A 15,034-nucleotide genomic window follows, 5' to 3' on the forward strand; every position below is an offset into this window, starting at 1 on the left:
CCTGGACATAACGTACACGGGCCGGGCCGGTCCTGGACATAACGTACACGGGCTCGGGCCGGGTCAGGCTGGATTTTTTGGACCCGATCTAAGCTCTACTCCACACCTCTGGTTTCAGTGGATTATAAACTAATGAAAACATAGTTATGAATATTACATTACATGTCTGTCAATGCACCCCTTTAAAACCCACACGCTGGACCTTTAAGTCTCGGCTGGGGGAGATAAAGCTGTACTAAATAATGATTTTATAAACAAGACCACAGAGGTCTATTACATTTTAAAGCTTTGCCATGGCACACACAGAGTTCATCAGCACACACCTGAAAATAATGAATGTAGGGAATATTCAGAAAAGATGGCACATTTTCAAAACATGTCTTGTTTATTTTCTGAAGCACACATCCAGTATCTAGATGAATGAATAAAAGAATTCCAGGACACTGAATAATAGAACAACTATCAGCAGGCATGGCTAATGAACCCTCCACTGTCCTGAGGCCAGAGGCCAACAGAAGGAGCACGTCTGTCCGAGACAATACAGAGTGAAAGGGGAAGGCTGTGTTTTCACATATAAAAGGAGTATAACAAAGCATTTTTTTTTTATAGAAAACAATCTCAAAAGAAGAAAAGAAGAGCAAAAATGAAACATGAAAAAGCAGGCATCTTAAAAAATGGAATTATGCTTCAACAGAAGACAAAGAAACAAAAATATCCACATATTAAAAATGAACGGGCCAAAAATCCCCTAAGCCCAATGAAGAGCTAGAGAAAGAGCAGCAACTTTTATGTCATCAATACTTCAAAAATAGGTATCTTACAGTATTTTTATTTTCTCAGTGTCTTTATACAGAGTATATTCATATAGTTTCTGCTGACTATTTTCACATTCTCACCACATAGTAACAAGTGCTTTGAGTAAAACATTTTTGAAAAAAAAAATCATGCACCTTTTAATAGTTTTGTTGGCCTATAAAAAACGGGAATGTTCAAGGCGACCAAAAAATAATAATAATAATCCTTCTCAGATGCCTTTGCTCCAATTCACTTCAAGTTCCACTTTCTTACACTGTCTGATTAATCAGATCATGCCTACATAAGCTTTACACTGTTGGAGAAAGCAACACAAAACCATACAGGGCAGGCAAGCATCTCAACATAAAGGCTCCTAAACTCATGAGTCCACAGAGGAAAGGCAGGCATTCTCCACTAAATTAGAAAACCCCCACATGTATAAAAATGGTCTCACACAATGTCAGCGTGTCGACAGGTGATGCTTGTGAAAGTCAAACTGAGCAGGTCCTTGGAGAAGAGTGTCGTCTTCCCTACAATAACTGTTACTGGCTTCTTTTAGGCCATAATTCATTGGGTTATGATATCCGATAGTCTGCCCTGGTTGTGTCCTTCCCTCCTGGGACTGGCTGCTGGGGTTGTTCATCTGCACCACTGTGAAGGGGGGAGGAGAGTGACAGGCAGGGCTGGTTTGAGGAGCGCAGGGGGGGGAGCGACAAGAGAACGCGCCTCCACTGGACTGCATGAATGGCAACCGATCCTGAGATAGCAGGAGTCTGATACAAAAACACACCACAAAAGGCACTTTATAAAATGACAGTGCTTCTGTTCTAAGGAAATTCAAGTTGACAGAGTGAAAGAGAGAGAGTCAGAGAGCGTCTTCCCAAAAACATTCTCTTCAGTGTGAGACTAAAGCAAGAGATGGTTTTGTTTTAAAAATCAATCAAAGCACAAATTCACTACTCGTGTCTCTCACGACCGCCTTGATTCATCCCCAGAGAGCTCTGGGTCCAGCACGGTGAGAGAACAACAAAAAGAAAAAAAAGAAAAACATCACACTACAAACTCGCCACTACAAAATATAAAGCCAGAATACAGTTGCATTGCAGCGGAATTCGTGTTTGTGGGCTCGGTTGCTGTGAGCAAACTAACGCAGCCCATGGAAGGGTCTGTTCCTCACATGTCAACCATGGAGACTGCGTCATGTTCTTGGCCCCTGCCCGCGGTTTCCAGGAGCATCCATCCAACCGATCCCGCCTCTCCCGACCCCTGCCGCAGCCCCAACCAGCCCCTTGCTCCGCTCTCAGTCATCGTCCCCTCCCCCGTAAAGGTCAGCCAGCTTCTTGAAGCGAGGGCCCCAGTCGTTGAGGTAGTCGTAGTCCTGGTCCCCTGAGCTGGTGGAGTTGAGCGAGCTGACGGAGCCGGCGGTTGAACCGCTGCCCTCGTAATCGAACACCAGCAGGGAGTCGTAGGGAGGAGCTGTGGGGTCGTTGTCTGCTGCCCTCAGACCCTGCAGACACAAAGACACAGATAGAAATAACACCCTCTCTCTGCAGTTACAGTTACAGTATATCCTCTTCTGTGTAGTTCAAGGTCCCTTTTTTCCATTTCAAAATTCCAAACTTTTCAAGACTCAGATTTCAGAGTACAAATAGCTGGATGTTTATCCTCCTGAGACCCTGTGTCCTCATATAAGGACTTTACACTTTGGGTCAATTGGACCTTTTATTCCATTCTGTTTAACTTAGAACCGTTGTCCTCATTCGTAGACACTTTTCTGTGCCATCTAGTGGTAGTAAGACCACAACACACTAAACTATGTAAAAACAAGATGGCAGCCATCTCTGCCAAGTCAGCCTGCAGCCGCACTCGGACACCAAAGTAGACAAGGTACAAACCTGCTCAAATTTCATGGTTAAAACTATGATTATCTATGATAATTTATTATTAACAACGTTTGTAGTCTGATATGGCAACAAATTTGACCAATTTTAGCAACAGTCACAAGCTAAGATGCTGTTAGAAAGTACTTGTTTAAAGACGTTGGGAATTTATCATCAGTTTATTGAAGGACATTGGGACTTTATTATTGTTGACAATGTTTATTTTTTCATACTTATCGGGTCCTACTAATCTCAGATAGCTAGGAGAAATTAAAAATGCAAACCAAACAAAAGTGTCGGAAAAGGAGGATATTCTGTAAACAATTGGTTTTAAAATCGAACTGTTAACATGTATGATACAGGCTGACTGTGTATGCTGTTATCAATAATTGCTGTTAGATTGTAACTAATATTGTTCCCCCATATTTTTTTTGTCTCTTTTATAAATAAGAACCAAAAATGTGTCTAAGAAGTTACATAATCGTGTTTCATGGTGTCTGTGCTACCTTGTTTATTCACTGTCCACGGAGACAGTGATGAATGCAGCTACAAAGGTATAGTTTTCTTTACTTTTCTGATAATGACATTACTGCTTAACTCATAAATGTTCAGACAAACTTAATATATGGTTATTTGTGGTGCTATGTATATATGCAAAGGAAGTTTTGAAGATATTGCAGCATTTTCTTTAAAACTAATTTGGTCAGGGATGTCCACATTACAGTTGTAAGGCAACTGGGGTTGAGCTGTTTTGCAGGCTGTGACCTACAGGCATACAGCAGCTCTGTGTTGGAGTGTGTGTTAAGTTGTATGCTATACTCCTTGCCGTGTTTTCGATGACTCAAGCTCGCTTTGGCCCACAGTCAGGGAAACAATTTGGACACACTGTCTGCCTGCTTCAAACACCATGAAAAACACTCTGCTTGTATGATCCATTAATTTTTAGAAATTCAAAATTTTATGTTTCATGTCTCTTCTCTTTTATCCATATTATCCATACCTGGAAATGACCAAAATCAAATTCCATACTTTTCCATACTGTGTAGAAACCCTGGTGGTTACACCTATATACTGAATCAGGATGGGCTTTAAAAAAAACCTGGATTAAGGCCACTCATTGTTGTCTGCCAACAATATAAAGGAGATTATGATTTTTCACACAGTAACAGGTTCAGGTGGCCAGGCTGTAAAAGTTGCAATAAACCCGTTCTCATCTTGCTCACCCAGCCGTTAGAGTTTTAATGTCCCATCATGGTCTGAATGCTGTTTCAGAGCCAAACACTGAGCTGTGTACAGGGGACAAATATTTCTAGCAATATCCCTGCTGATGGGAACATGATTGTGAATCCCTTTATGTTGTGTAAACCTTTGTATGAGTCACATCAGTGAGGTAACAGTCTGTGGACACTGCTATACTGTCAAGCTTATACACAGGAACAGTTACAGCTACTGCTGATAACTTTTTAACAAGATAACTCTTTTTTATGTTCAGTTTCAGCTATTGTTGAAACTGCTTTTCACACAGCAAATAATAAGACAGATAATCTGTGGGAAAAAAAAAAAACTGCCTGTAGCCTCACAGCAGTTGTCAGTCGCCAATCACTGCTCGCGAAGTGCGGTCAAACTATCAAACAGGGCAGCGATGATCAACTATGAATCAAGATTCTGTCGCTGCATGGCCTATTTCTCACCTCAAATGTACCCAGGAACACATTTTAGTGTACTGTTTAGCTGTAAAATGAGAAACTTTGTGACCCGGCTGCCATGTTAGATTGAGTCGACTGCCCACCAGCTGGAACGACTTTCTCATTTTACAGCTACACAGTACACTAAAATATGTTTCTGAAAACACCTGAGGCGAGAAATAGGCAATGCATTAACAGAATCTTGATTCATACTTGATCAGCGCTGCCTAGGTTGACAGTTTGACCGCAGCTCATGAGCAGTAATTGACATGATTGACAGCTGTCAGTGATTCCTCGGCTCTGATTGGTTGTTTCTGGTGTGCTGCGATCGGTTCTTGCAAATGCCATTAGTGGCAACAGGAAGAGAAGGAAGGACATGATTTTTTCACAAACTATTGGTCTCATGTATTTCTTTCAAAATATAGTGACAATTTCAGCAAATATGACAATTTTTTTTCATACAATTCACAAACTGTAGCTTTAAGAAACATCAAAACATTTTTACTTACATCATTAATGAAGTCTCCTATGTCTCCAGGGTGGGGCAGACTGGGTCTGACGGGGTACTGTGACTCAGCAATCACAGGTCTCTCGTCCACCCTGCGCACCCCCGCCGGCTTATTGATGATGTGGTCTAAAGACTCGGGCTGCTGCAGCTGGCTCAGGTCATAGTCCTGGATGAGGGCCATAGAAGAGAATGTTGAGAGACAGTTCATCCTAATTCTCTTGTCCTGTTATCACTAATGTCTGATTTCTTTTTTACCAAATCTACATATTTTTTTCTGACTTACTAACGCCTTTGTTAAAATGTTACTTTAGAAAGCATCCAATCAGGTCTCTTAGATATTAATCATCAAATCATGATCCTCTCTCTGATGTAGTGATTCTCTAAACACAGTACTGTACGTGGATTGTGTTTCGTATCAAGCTCATTCTCCAAGTCGGTACGTACACTTTGGCCTGGTCCCACCGCCCGCCCTCACAGACTCACACCCTTTGATGTGCGTTCCTGTTCTGTCTGTGAGGGCTCAGAGCTGACCTGCAGAGAAATCTGTGCTACAGGGCTTTCCAACAGCCTTCTGCGCCCTTTTGTAAACCTGCACTGCTGCAGTCTTTGCTTGAGGGAATTACCCACAATTCATAGTGTTCCAATGTTTGAAACAAGGATGTTAGGGGGAGTGTGAAATCATAAATAATACGGAGAGCGCTTGCGAGAACATGTTAATATTCAGACAGCAGCTGTGGTTTGATCAAACATTACTAATAATATGTACTGTAAGTTATTGCCGAATTCATAATACGAACTACAAACACTCCCATTTTTTTAATTGATATGAAATATGAGCTTTGCACTTTACTGTGCTTTTAAAGCGTGTTTGCTGATCATACAGGCGACATCTTTGACTCGTCGTTATGCACGCTCTCGCTCTCTTGCACCTACAAAATTCTCAGACAGGTGCTTGAGAGTGAAAATATGCCCATATACTGTATACGGCAGCCATCTGATCCTCGTGTGTGTTTATGCTCTGGATATCTGGTGTGTGTGGGTGTTGGAAAATATCAAGTATTAAAAATGGCATAATTAATAATGCATTTCTGAATGAATCAAAGCCGTTGGAGATTAACATTGTTAAAGGTGTTATTTAGAAAATAATATTAGATAAGGAGGGGTAGTGTGCAGAGGGCGTAATGCGCTCTCTGCACAAGTTATATTATGACTTGTATAACTATTTCAGGGCAGAAACGGAGCTCATCATATGGGAAAGAGCTGCACATCCGACTGTACGTGACCGTCAAGCCAAGCTGCATTTTCAGCCCCAGCACTTGTTTGTAGGGCAGAGGGCAGACTGTACCCTGAAAACTTTTGCAGACTCACTCACTTTTTGAAAAAAAGTATATTTTGTTCTCTGCAGACTCAAGTTGATTGAGACTTTCCCAGTCTTTAAGGTTAATTTTATAATTGTTGTAGATTAACTGTTGTTCTGTGCTCTCTCAATTTCTTTGAATATAATTTAGGTAAGTTATGTTAAGTGTTTCATCTCATATTTATTGCCTGTTTTATTGGTCCTCTTTTCAGACGCGTCACTTATGGTCAGCTTTTATTTATTGATTGTAGAGCCTCAACAATCATTCATCAAAACAATTAATCTGCAGCTATTTTCATAATTGATTTACTTGTTTTTCACCAAAAATACTAAACATTTACTGATTCCATCTTCTCAAGTGTGAGGATTTGATGCTGTTTTCTTTCTTATATATGACAGTAAACTCAATATTTTCAGCTTTGGAAGGAGTCAGAATACATCACCTTGATCTGCAGGCAATTATGTTGAGTGCCACTATTTTCTAGACAAAAATATTAATTGATTTATGGGGAGAATAAAAGCATGGCAGGTTAATCAATAATTAAAATGATCATTATCGTTGCAGTTACAGTTCATTTATAAATTTGACTGATTTAATTTTTTTATTTTTTTTATTTTGTAGTTAGGCTGGCCCCAGAAGTACAGTACTCTGTCTTCCTGGTATATGTGTTAGTTTGACTGTATTGTTTTTTCCAGACATGTGCATGGGTAACCAAACTAGTGTCCCTCATGAGGATCAATAAAGTTATCCAATATACAAGTTATAATTTACGAGGAAAATTAAATATAAAAAAAACATTGTGTGCGTACAACCTTGAAAAGTCCAGTCAGTGTGTGGGGTGGATTTATGGAATGGGTTCGATGAGGAGTTACAGTAAAGGGAAGCACAACTATAGAGGACTTTAAAAAGATGTACAGACACGTTACTTTTAATATTTATTTATCTGGGCTTGGTTGAGATGGGGTTTGTCATTTAATATCTGGGATCTGCTGTTTATTTATATGTATTAATGGTTGAAAATAGGTTTGGGATAGTTACTGACAGTTTCTTTTTCAAATGAATTCTGAGAAGGGGGTAGGATTATATAAGTATACACTTCTCCCTACTCCTTTTTGAGCATGTCTGTTGATGTTTTGTTTTTATTTTATTTTAATTTTTTGCTAATAATAAATTCATTCACTCATTTATTAATCTAATCCATCAATAAATTCCTGACCTTCCACATGAGGCAGTAAATACCATAAAAACAAAAAAGATGCCACTGCTGGTTAACAGCTTTTTATGACTTGTTAATTACATATTTACGATCTTCAAACGTTACCTGGTCCTCCTCTCCTCCTCCCTCCTCATCATATTTGAGGATGTTATCTCTAACGTCGTCCTCGGGGTCGATCAGCAGGGGCTTCGCCTGCCGCTCCTTCTCTCTGCGCTTCATCCACACCACAAACAGCAGAACCATGCCTGCGAAGAATAGAAACAGTTCCTGTAACAATTTGCAACTACATTTTATAATTTTCATAACCATCCAACAGTGTCTACGTCTGATCATTCCACTGTGCTGTACTCACTGAGCAGTATGATGATGCAGATGAGTATAGCGATGATGGCCCCGGTGCCAAGGCCGGCGGCTGCCACAGCCCCTGTGGCGCTACAGTCCCCGTTATCGTCACAGGGACAAACTTTGACTCTAATCACAGAGCGGTTGGACAGAGGAGGGTTCCCCGAATCAGATACGATGACGGGGATCTCGTACACGCTTGCCTCCAGGTAAGGAATCCTTAACCTCAGCTGAGCATAGTCGCCTGGAGAGTGGGAGTGAGATGGTGTTGGTGATGGAGAGAACACAGCGGAAAGAGGGGGAACATTAAGAGATGGAGGGAGGTGAGTAGGAGGAAAAGGAGAAGAAGAAGAAAATAAGATTAGACAGTGTACTGCAGAGAAATTACATTTTGTTTACTGCAGGATATCATGTCATCATATGCGTAGGTACGAGAGGACGACATACCAAATAAAAGCTGCAACCAAACAGACTGCACACAGCAATCATTCTGACATGTACGTATGTGAGGAGGCATTAAAGATATAAAAAAACCCAGAACGCATAACCTTCAGCATCTATCACTCGGTCAAGCTAAGACAAGAGCCTCAGTGGGAGAAGAATCCAGGTATGTGATCAGATTTGTCCTCAAGACAACTGCTGTGATACATCCATCTGGGTGGATTAGGTGACAGATCGGCCGCTCGGGGGACAGAGAGATGAATGGATCTCATTTGTCACAAACGATAGATCGTACGTCAACACTGGATGGCACCCGCGTCTCTCACTGTGAGCTTTGTGAGACATTTTGTTAAACTTGGACTTCTCTTGCAGCTTACAGCAATCCCTGGTCCCCTGATTGATGTCGCCGGTTATTCTGCGGAGGGCTTTTGCATCCCATCTGTTACGTTTATGGTTTAATTCAGCTGGGGATGCTGAATATATCATTCCCACACAACTCCTAAATTTTCACATCACAAAGGGTGGGGAAAATATTTGCAATATGAATCAGACCTGCAGTAAAGACAGTGTGGAGCGTTTAATTACCGCTGAGTCTGGAGATAGTCCAGTTGCGGCGAACGCTGGCTGGAAAAGAAGGCAGCTCGAAGACAAAGGGCCCCACGTTGGGGTCGGCGTCAGCGTCTGAGGCGGTGATGTTGACCCTGGAGTTGGGGCGTGCACGCTCGCACACCTGGGCCTCCCGGGGTATCAGCACTGGTGCGTTGTCGTTCACATCTATCAGGTAGATCTGCAGGGTTCCTGTCCCGCTGGCTTGAGGCGCGCCTGAGGGGAGGTGAGAGGAAAGAGAGAAGGCAAAGAGATCAAAGGAGGAGATGGCAAGATAACGATGTAGCGATTGAGAGAGGAGTGAACAGCAGTGAGGGAGAGGAGTAGAGATGAAATGATTGGAGATGGAGCAAAAAAAGCAGGAAGGGGAGTTGAGAGACGAGTGTGCGGTGAGAAAGAAGAAGATGGTAAAACATTCCTTCCATTTCAATTACATTTGTCGAGCTGATTCATGTGTGCGAGTGAGAAAATGAGGCGTGCAGGCAAAGAAACAATTGGGGAGGAAATAGGTTTTGTTTACTGAGGGTCTAAAAGTGAAGGGAGAATACTGTGTACATTTGTACAGAGCACCCAAACAAAACAGCCCGAACAAATGAAAGGACACATACATTTTTTAGCCCTTGTGTTTAGAAGCGGCTGCTTTCTGAAGAGGCGAGACTCATATTGGAGGGGACAACGCTCACATAAAGATTGCTGTTATCTGCACTCTGCAAAGCCCACTGGGAAATGGCTCAAACGCTAACCCTTCGCTACATCCAGCAACACAAACTCATCATAACTTATTTAGGGTTTTTCGTGGCTGCCAGGCCAGAACAGAACCATCAGGTTGGGAGACACATTTTTTGATGTTTTATGCATTAACAGCAAATCTCTAATGTGCTTTCATTACAGCACGTAACTGACCGAGAAATGTTGTTTTTCAGCCACACTGTTCCTGTTGCTCTTGGTGCTGTACAACACGGTGCTGGGAATAAGCGCCTCATTGTTTTTTCAAGTGCACTGCTTGTTTTCGAAGTAAAGTGAACTGGAAGTTGTTTCGCTGGTCCGTCTCGGGCTGCGCGACATGAAAACAGTGAAAACATTTGTAATGAACTTGAACTCTAGTGTGAGGTTAAATGTGCAACTCGTGGACTGAAGATAATAAAGTATGTCTCTGTAGAAATTGATTTTTATCATTACATCTACATGTTTTTTTGTCGAACAGAATATGTAAAAGGCCCTGAAAACATTTTCTTAATCATAAAACAAGACTGTCTGCCAAAGTTTGAACGGTTTTTGGTTATTTAACACATGGGCAGATCACGAGACAATGGGCCCCCGGGCACGGATATACAAAGGACCCCACCACCCACACAGGAGCAAGATGCACAGACTTTGTGGTGGATTTGCATCTCTTTGTAATCATTATGCATTTTTCTGTTGTATTGTGTCTCCCTGAGGTAGTTTTGTGTCTTTCTTTTTGTTGTTTTGTGTGTATTTTTGCATGTTTTACGTCTTTTTGTTGTCATTTAGGTCTCTCTGAGCAAATTTTGTGTCTTACTGAGGTCATTTTGTGTCACTTCAAAGTCAATTTGTGTCTCCTTGTGGTTGTTTTACCTGTTTTTTGTCGTTATTGTGTGTCTACTTGTGATTGTTTTGTGTGTTTTTGTAGCCCTTTGGGTCAATTTGAGGTAATTTTGTGTTTTTTTTTTGGTTTTGTGTCACTTTGTAGACATTTTGAGTCTCCTTGTGATTGTTTTGCCAGTTTTTGTAGTTATTTTATATCTTTTTGCAGTTGCTTTGCATGTCTTTGTCTACCTGGTCTGTACTATTTTTGTAAGGGAGCACTATGGTGCCCCTTGACACCTTAGGCCCCTGGCCCTGTGACTGGTAGGCCCATTCTGTAATCCAGCCATGATTTCACATGTAAAATAGTCTGTGCTGATTTGTCTCTGCTCATCTCCCTGCTTTGTGGTGACTGGGGCTTGGTTGCAAATAGACGGTGATGTCATGTATTTCAGTGCACCAATCAGGATTTAGCAGCATCTGAATCCAAACATGACAGTTTGTTGCGAGGCCACTGTCAATCAAATCTGATCAAACCACAAACAAACAGTCAATCAAATGAAGCTAATTAGTGGAGTTTAGAGCGACACTCTAATAATAAATAATACAGGAGGATCTTTTCTTTCAAAATTCAGCTTTGATTGTTTCTTATTTAGTCATTAATACTTAATGTCACAGGGAAATATTCAAGATGTGAAGTTTTCAGGGGCTTGAAGCTATTGAAGCTGGCAGAAGTGTGGGCAGAAGAAATCAGCAAAAGACAGACTCATAAATGATAATCTCTCATTTTAAAGTGTTTGTTTTCACTGGGATTTGGTTCAAATTACTGATATAAACATATGGGCAGAGTTAAAATGATCAACAGACTCCAGCGCGCTTTAAAACTAACAGCAGACAAATTGAGTTGGATTTCTTTTCTGCAATTATGGAGCAATCTGTGAAATGACTCAATAAAATCAGAGGATGTAATCAGATAGTTATTAGTCACCAATGGTAGATTTACTCAAGTACTATGCTTTAATGCAAATTGAAGATACTTGTGCCCTACTTGATATGATACACTTCCACTCTACTACATTTAAGAGGGAACTTTTGTACTCCATGGCATGTATGTGACCCCTGATAGCTACGAGCTGCTTTGAAGATTCAGATTTCACTCACAAAACATATCTGCTTCTAATATATGATGATTTGCTAAATTAAAGCAGCTCCACAGAAGTTTATATGTGGATTTTTTTTTCCTAAACCAGGGTAGGTATTAGTATGATACAGTCATAAAAACCCATATCATAATATTTCTGTGTATATAGGAGTGTTCTTCCACAAACAATAAATATCACATTATAGTGAACGTATTTAAAATCACATATGAAACTGGTATCCAATACATGTGTCCACTGTTAGGAGCTGTGTCCACCAAAGCGTTTTTTTTTCTCCTCCTGGCAATGGGCCGCATATTTAGGCTACGCTACAGATGCCAACAGCGTGACGAGTTGCTGAGTGTCTATTCTGCGCTAAACTTTTAAAGTCAAGACGTGTTCAATTTTTGGTCAAGTGCTGCACTTGTTTCTGTCACTTTTTAGCCAGCTATCACATCTTACGTGTACAAAGGCTGAACAACAACAAATGAGGAGAAACATGTCTATATACTATACATATATAATAATATGCTTCCTCTCATTAACCACACAGACCCATGAGTCCGACCAGTGTTTCCTGGGGCGTTTTTCAGCCAGGAAAAAACACTTTTGGGAACATGGAGCCTGATGCATTACACCTGACAAACCTCCTTTCACATGTCAATCGAAAACATCAGTAACTAATTATGTTTGTTAATCACACTTCTGATTCTAAGACCAATTTCACTGCAGGAAGGATGATCTTTTCATAAAAGTGAGCTGTCTATGGAGAATAAAAATGCAAATACTTTTGAAATTGGTGCTACATAACCAGAGAAAACAGAGCAAAAAGGCTGTGGCATTTGCCTTTACTCACAAGGTAAAAAACCTACAACAACCAGAATGCACTGTGCCACACTAGACTAATTAACCCTCCTGCTGGTGGGTGACGCTATGCATGCTTGTCTGTTTTGACACAGGAAACAGATGGTAACAAACAATTTCAAACTACAGTTAAACAGTGAGCTAAATATGTTCCTGAAAACATTTGAGGTGAGATTTAGGCAAAGCAGTGACAGAATTTTGGCTCATCAGCACTGTCTAGTTTCGCTTCTATACTCTTTGTGTCCGTGGTGGCAGGCATACAAAAATGCAAAAGTACATTCTGTAGTTTGAGCAACAGTCCCAGAGCCAGCGGAAATTCACTAGATGACACAAAACATGTCATTCTGTGGATATGAAGTGGGAGATGAGCAGGGAGATCTGGGTGCTACTTAGATGGAGGGAATTTTACCTTAGTACATGTACAGATACTATCCACATTATTATAATACAAAGCTGGTTAAAATCAGCAAAGGATCCCTTTAAGTACCTGTTTGAATGAAAGACTTTTGCTTGTAATTAGGCATTGCTAAGGATCTGAATATTATTCCACTATACATTCTTTTGTGATACCACTTCTGATCATCTCATCTACAGATGAAGGAAGTGAGCGCACTGCTCTGTTGAACAAACAGACTGCAGTGATATATTGTGGCCTTGATATTCAGTTGACAACCCTGTGCACAGACTGTCAGCAAGCCGAACAAATTCCTGATGCAATGCAGCATAGATAGAGTTTACCCCAGCAGCTCATCAGTGTTGTATTTCAACTTTTTCTCCTCTATCAGACAGTAACTTGGTGCATCAACTATGTAAAGGTCTGTTGCCCCAGGCCCCAAGGCCCATCGACCGTCTTGTCGGTTATGATTGGCTGGGTGCTTTGTTGCTCCTTGCGCTTCGCTTGAGTAGAATAAGTAAAGAGAATTTCAATCAAAGTGGAATATATCCCCTTGTTGACACTGGGCTCCAGAATCAATAGGGAGTCAACACTTTGAGCTTAAGTTGGTGTGCTTCGGGGCAACCAATCCCTCTTTTCTCACCGGAGTAAAAACACCTGGGTCCCTCCTACTTACACAGAGAGCAAGCACCTCTATTTGTTGTGCTTAACTTCTTTAGCTTTGTACATTGTTGCAGCAGCTCAGGCCGATACTCAAGACCTCCACTGACAGATCCTGTTTTGATTTTTTTCTATTAGACACAGGGCAATGAAGGTCGGTGCATATTTATGTACAGTATACTTTATACGGTGCAGTGTGTGAACAGAACATCCCACTCATTCAGAGTTCACTCACACTGTGGGGCATCTGGCAGGAAAGTAGCAAGGGTGACATATTCAACACGTACAACTTTCATTCATGGAATTACGGCAGTAGCTCAGTCCATAGCAACTTGGTTCCTGTCCAGACCAAATATGGAGTGTGGACTGGTAGGTGGAGAGGTGAGGTGCCCCTGAGCACGGCACTGAACCCCCAACTACTTGGGGTGCCTGGTCATGGGCAGCAGCCTTGCTCTGACATCTTCCATTTTATACATGTATAAGTCCAATTTGTGTATGTGTGTGTATTTCAGAGTAAACAGAGTGGAAAAAAATGTAATTTCCCATCTATCCATGCATTTACATCTGCTTATGCAGAGCTGGGTTCCGGGGGCAGCTGGCCGAGCAAAGCACCCCAGACGTCCCTCTCCCCAGCAGCACTTTCCAGCCAACAGAACAAGGTGTTCCCAGGCCAGATGAGATATGTAATCCCTTCCGCATGTTCTGGGTCTGCCCCCTGGCCTCCTGCCAGTGGGACGTGCCTGAAACACCTCCAGTGGTGGCACCCAGAAGGCATCCTGATCAGATGCCCGAACCATCCCAACTGACCCCTTTCGACGCGAAGGAGCAGCGGCTCTGCTCCGAGCTCCCTCCAGATGTCCGAGCTCCTCGACCTATCTCTAAGGCTGAGCCCAGCCACCCCACTGAGGAAACTCAATTCGGCAGCTTGTATCCGCAATCTCATTCTTTCGGTCACTCACCAGAGCTCATGACCATAGGTGAGGGTTGGGATGAAGATGGACCAGTAAATCGAAAGCTTCATCTTCCGGTTCAGCCGTGGTATTTAATTTCCCCTTGGTGATTAATAAAGTATATTTTCTTCTTCTTCTTCTGACAGAAATCCACAACTGTTTGTTTGGCTTTTGTGTAGCTTTGGTCCGTAAAATGATTTCAATATTAAGTAGAATGAGGCATCTTCCTCAATTTTGTCATAATGGGTCTCATTCATGAAAAGTGAGTGAATCTGTGTGTAGATTTGCACATAAAAGCCTACGCTACTAAAAACCTACTCCGGATTCAGGAACGCCGCGGGAAACTCAGATTTGATCGTAAACACGTGTGTATGATCATGAATGCCAATCCATCGTAAAATGACAGCGCGCTCCCGGTAATCAGCAATTAGCATAAATCCCCGCCCATGAATAGCCAATGACCACCATACAAGGAGGTGTAGGTGCATCCAGTCGACCTGTCAGTCATGGCGCAAAGAAAGAAAGAGAAGGTGTAGGTGCATCCAGTCGACCTGTCAGTCATGGCGCAAAGAAAGAAAGAGAAAGAAAGAAAAAGAGTTTTTCCGAAGCAGAGATCGAAATAATTTTGGGTGAAGTGGACTTAAGGAAAAA

At 41.7% G+C, this 15,034-nt stretch overlaps 1 protein-coding gene across 2 annotated transcripts in view; it reads right to left on the reverse strand.

Annotated features, from left to right (window-relative positions):
- Window positions 1-349: 349 nt before the first annotated feature.
- The window catches only part of cdh4 (cadherin 4, type 1, R-cadherin (retinal)), a 253,674-nt gene continuing 238,989 nt past the window's right edge, over window positions 350-15,034 (reverse strand). For both annotated transcript variants that reach the window (XM_050038978.1, XM_050038977.1), the window contains exons 13-17: window positions 8,811-9,047; window positions 7,795-8,028; window positions 7,548-7,687; window positions 4,870-5,034; window positions 350-2,302 (exon numbers count right to left, since the gene is read on the reverse strand). In XM_050038978.1, the coding sequence (XP_049894935.1) occupies window positions 2,096-2,302; window positions 4,870-5,034; window positions 7,548-7,687; window positions 7,795-8,028; window positions 8,811-9,047 (983 nt within the window). In that variant the 3' untranslated portion in view covers window positions 350-2,095. The remainder of the gene's footprint in view (window positions 2,303-4,869; window positions 5,035-7,547; window positions 7,688-7,794; window positions 8,029-8,810; window positions 9,048-15,034) is intronic.

The sequence above is a fragment of the Epinephelus moara genome, chromosome 24, assembly GCF_006386435.1.
Source record: "Epinephelus moara isolate mb chromosome 24, YSFRI_EMoa_1.0, whole genome shotgun sequence".
In the NCBI taxonomy this organism is placed as follows: domain Eukaryota; kingdom Metazoa; phylum Chordata; class Actinopteri; order Perciformes; family Serranidae; genus Epinephelus; species Epinephelus moara.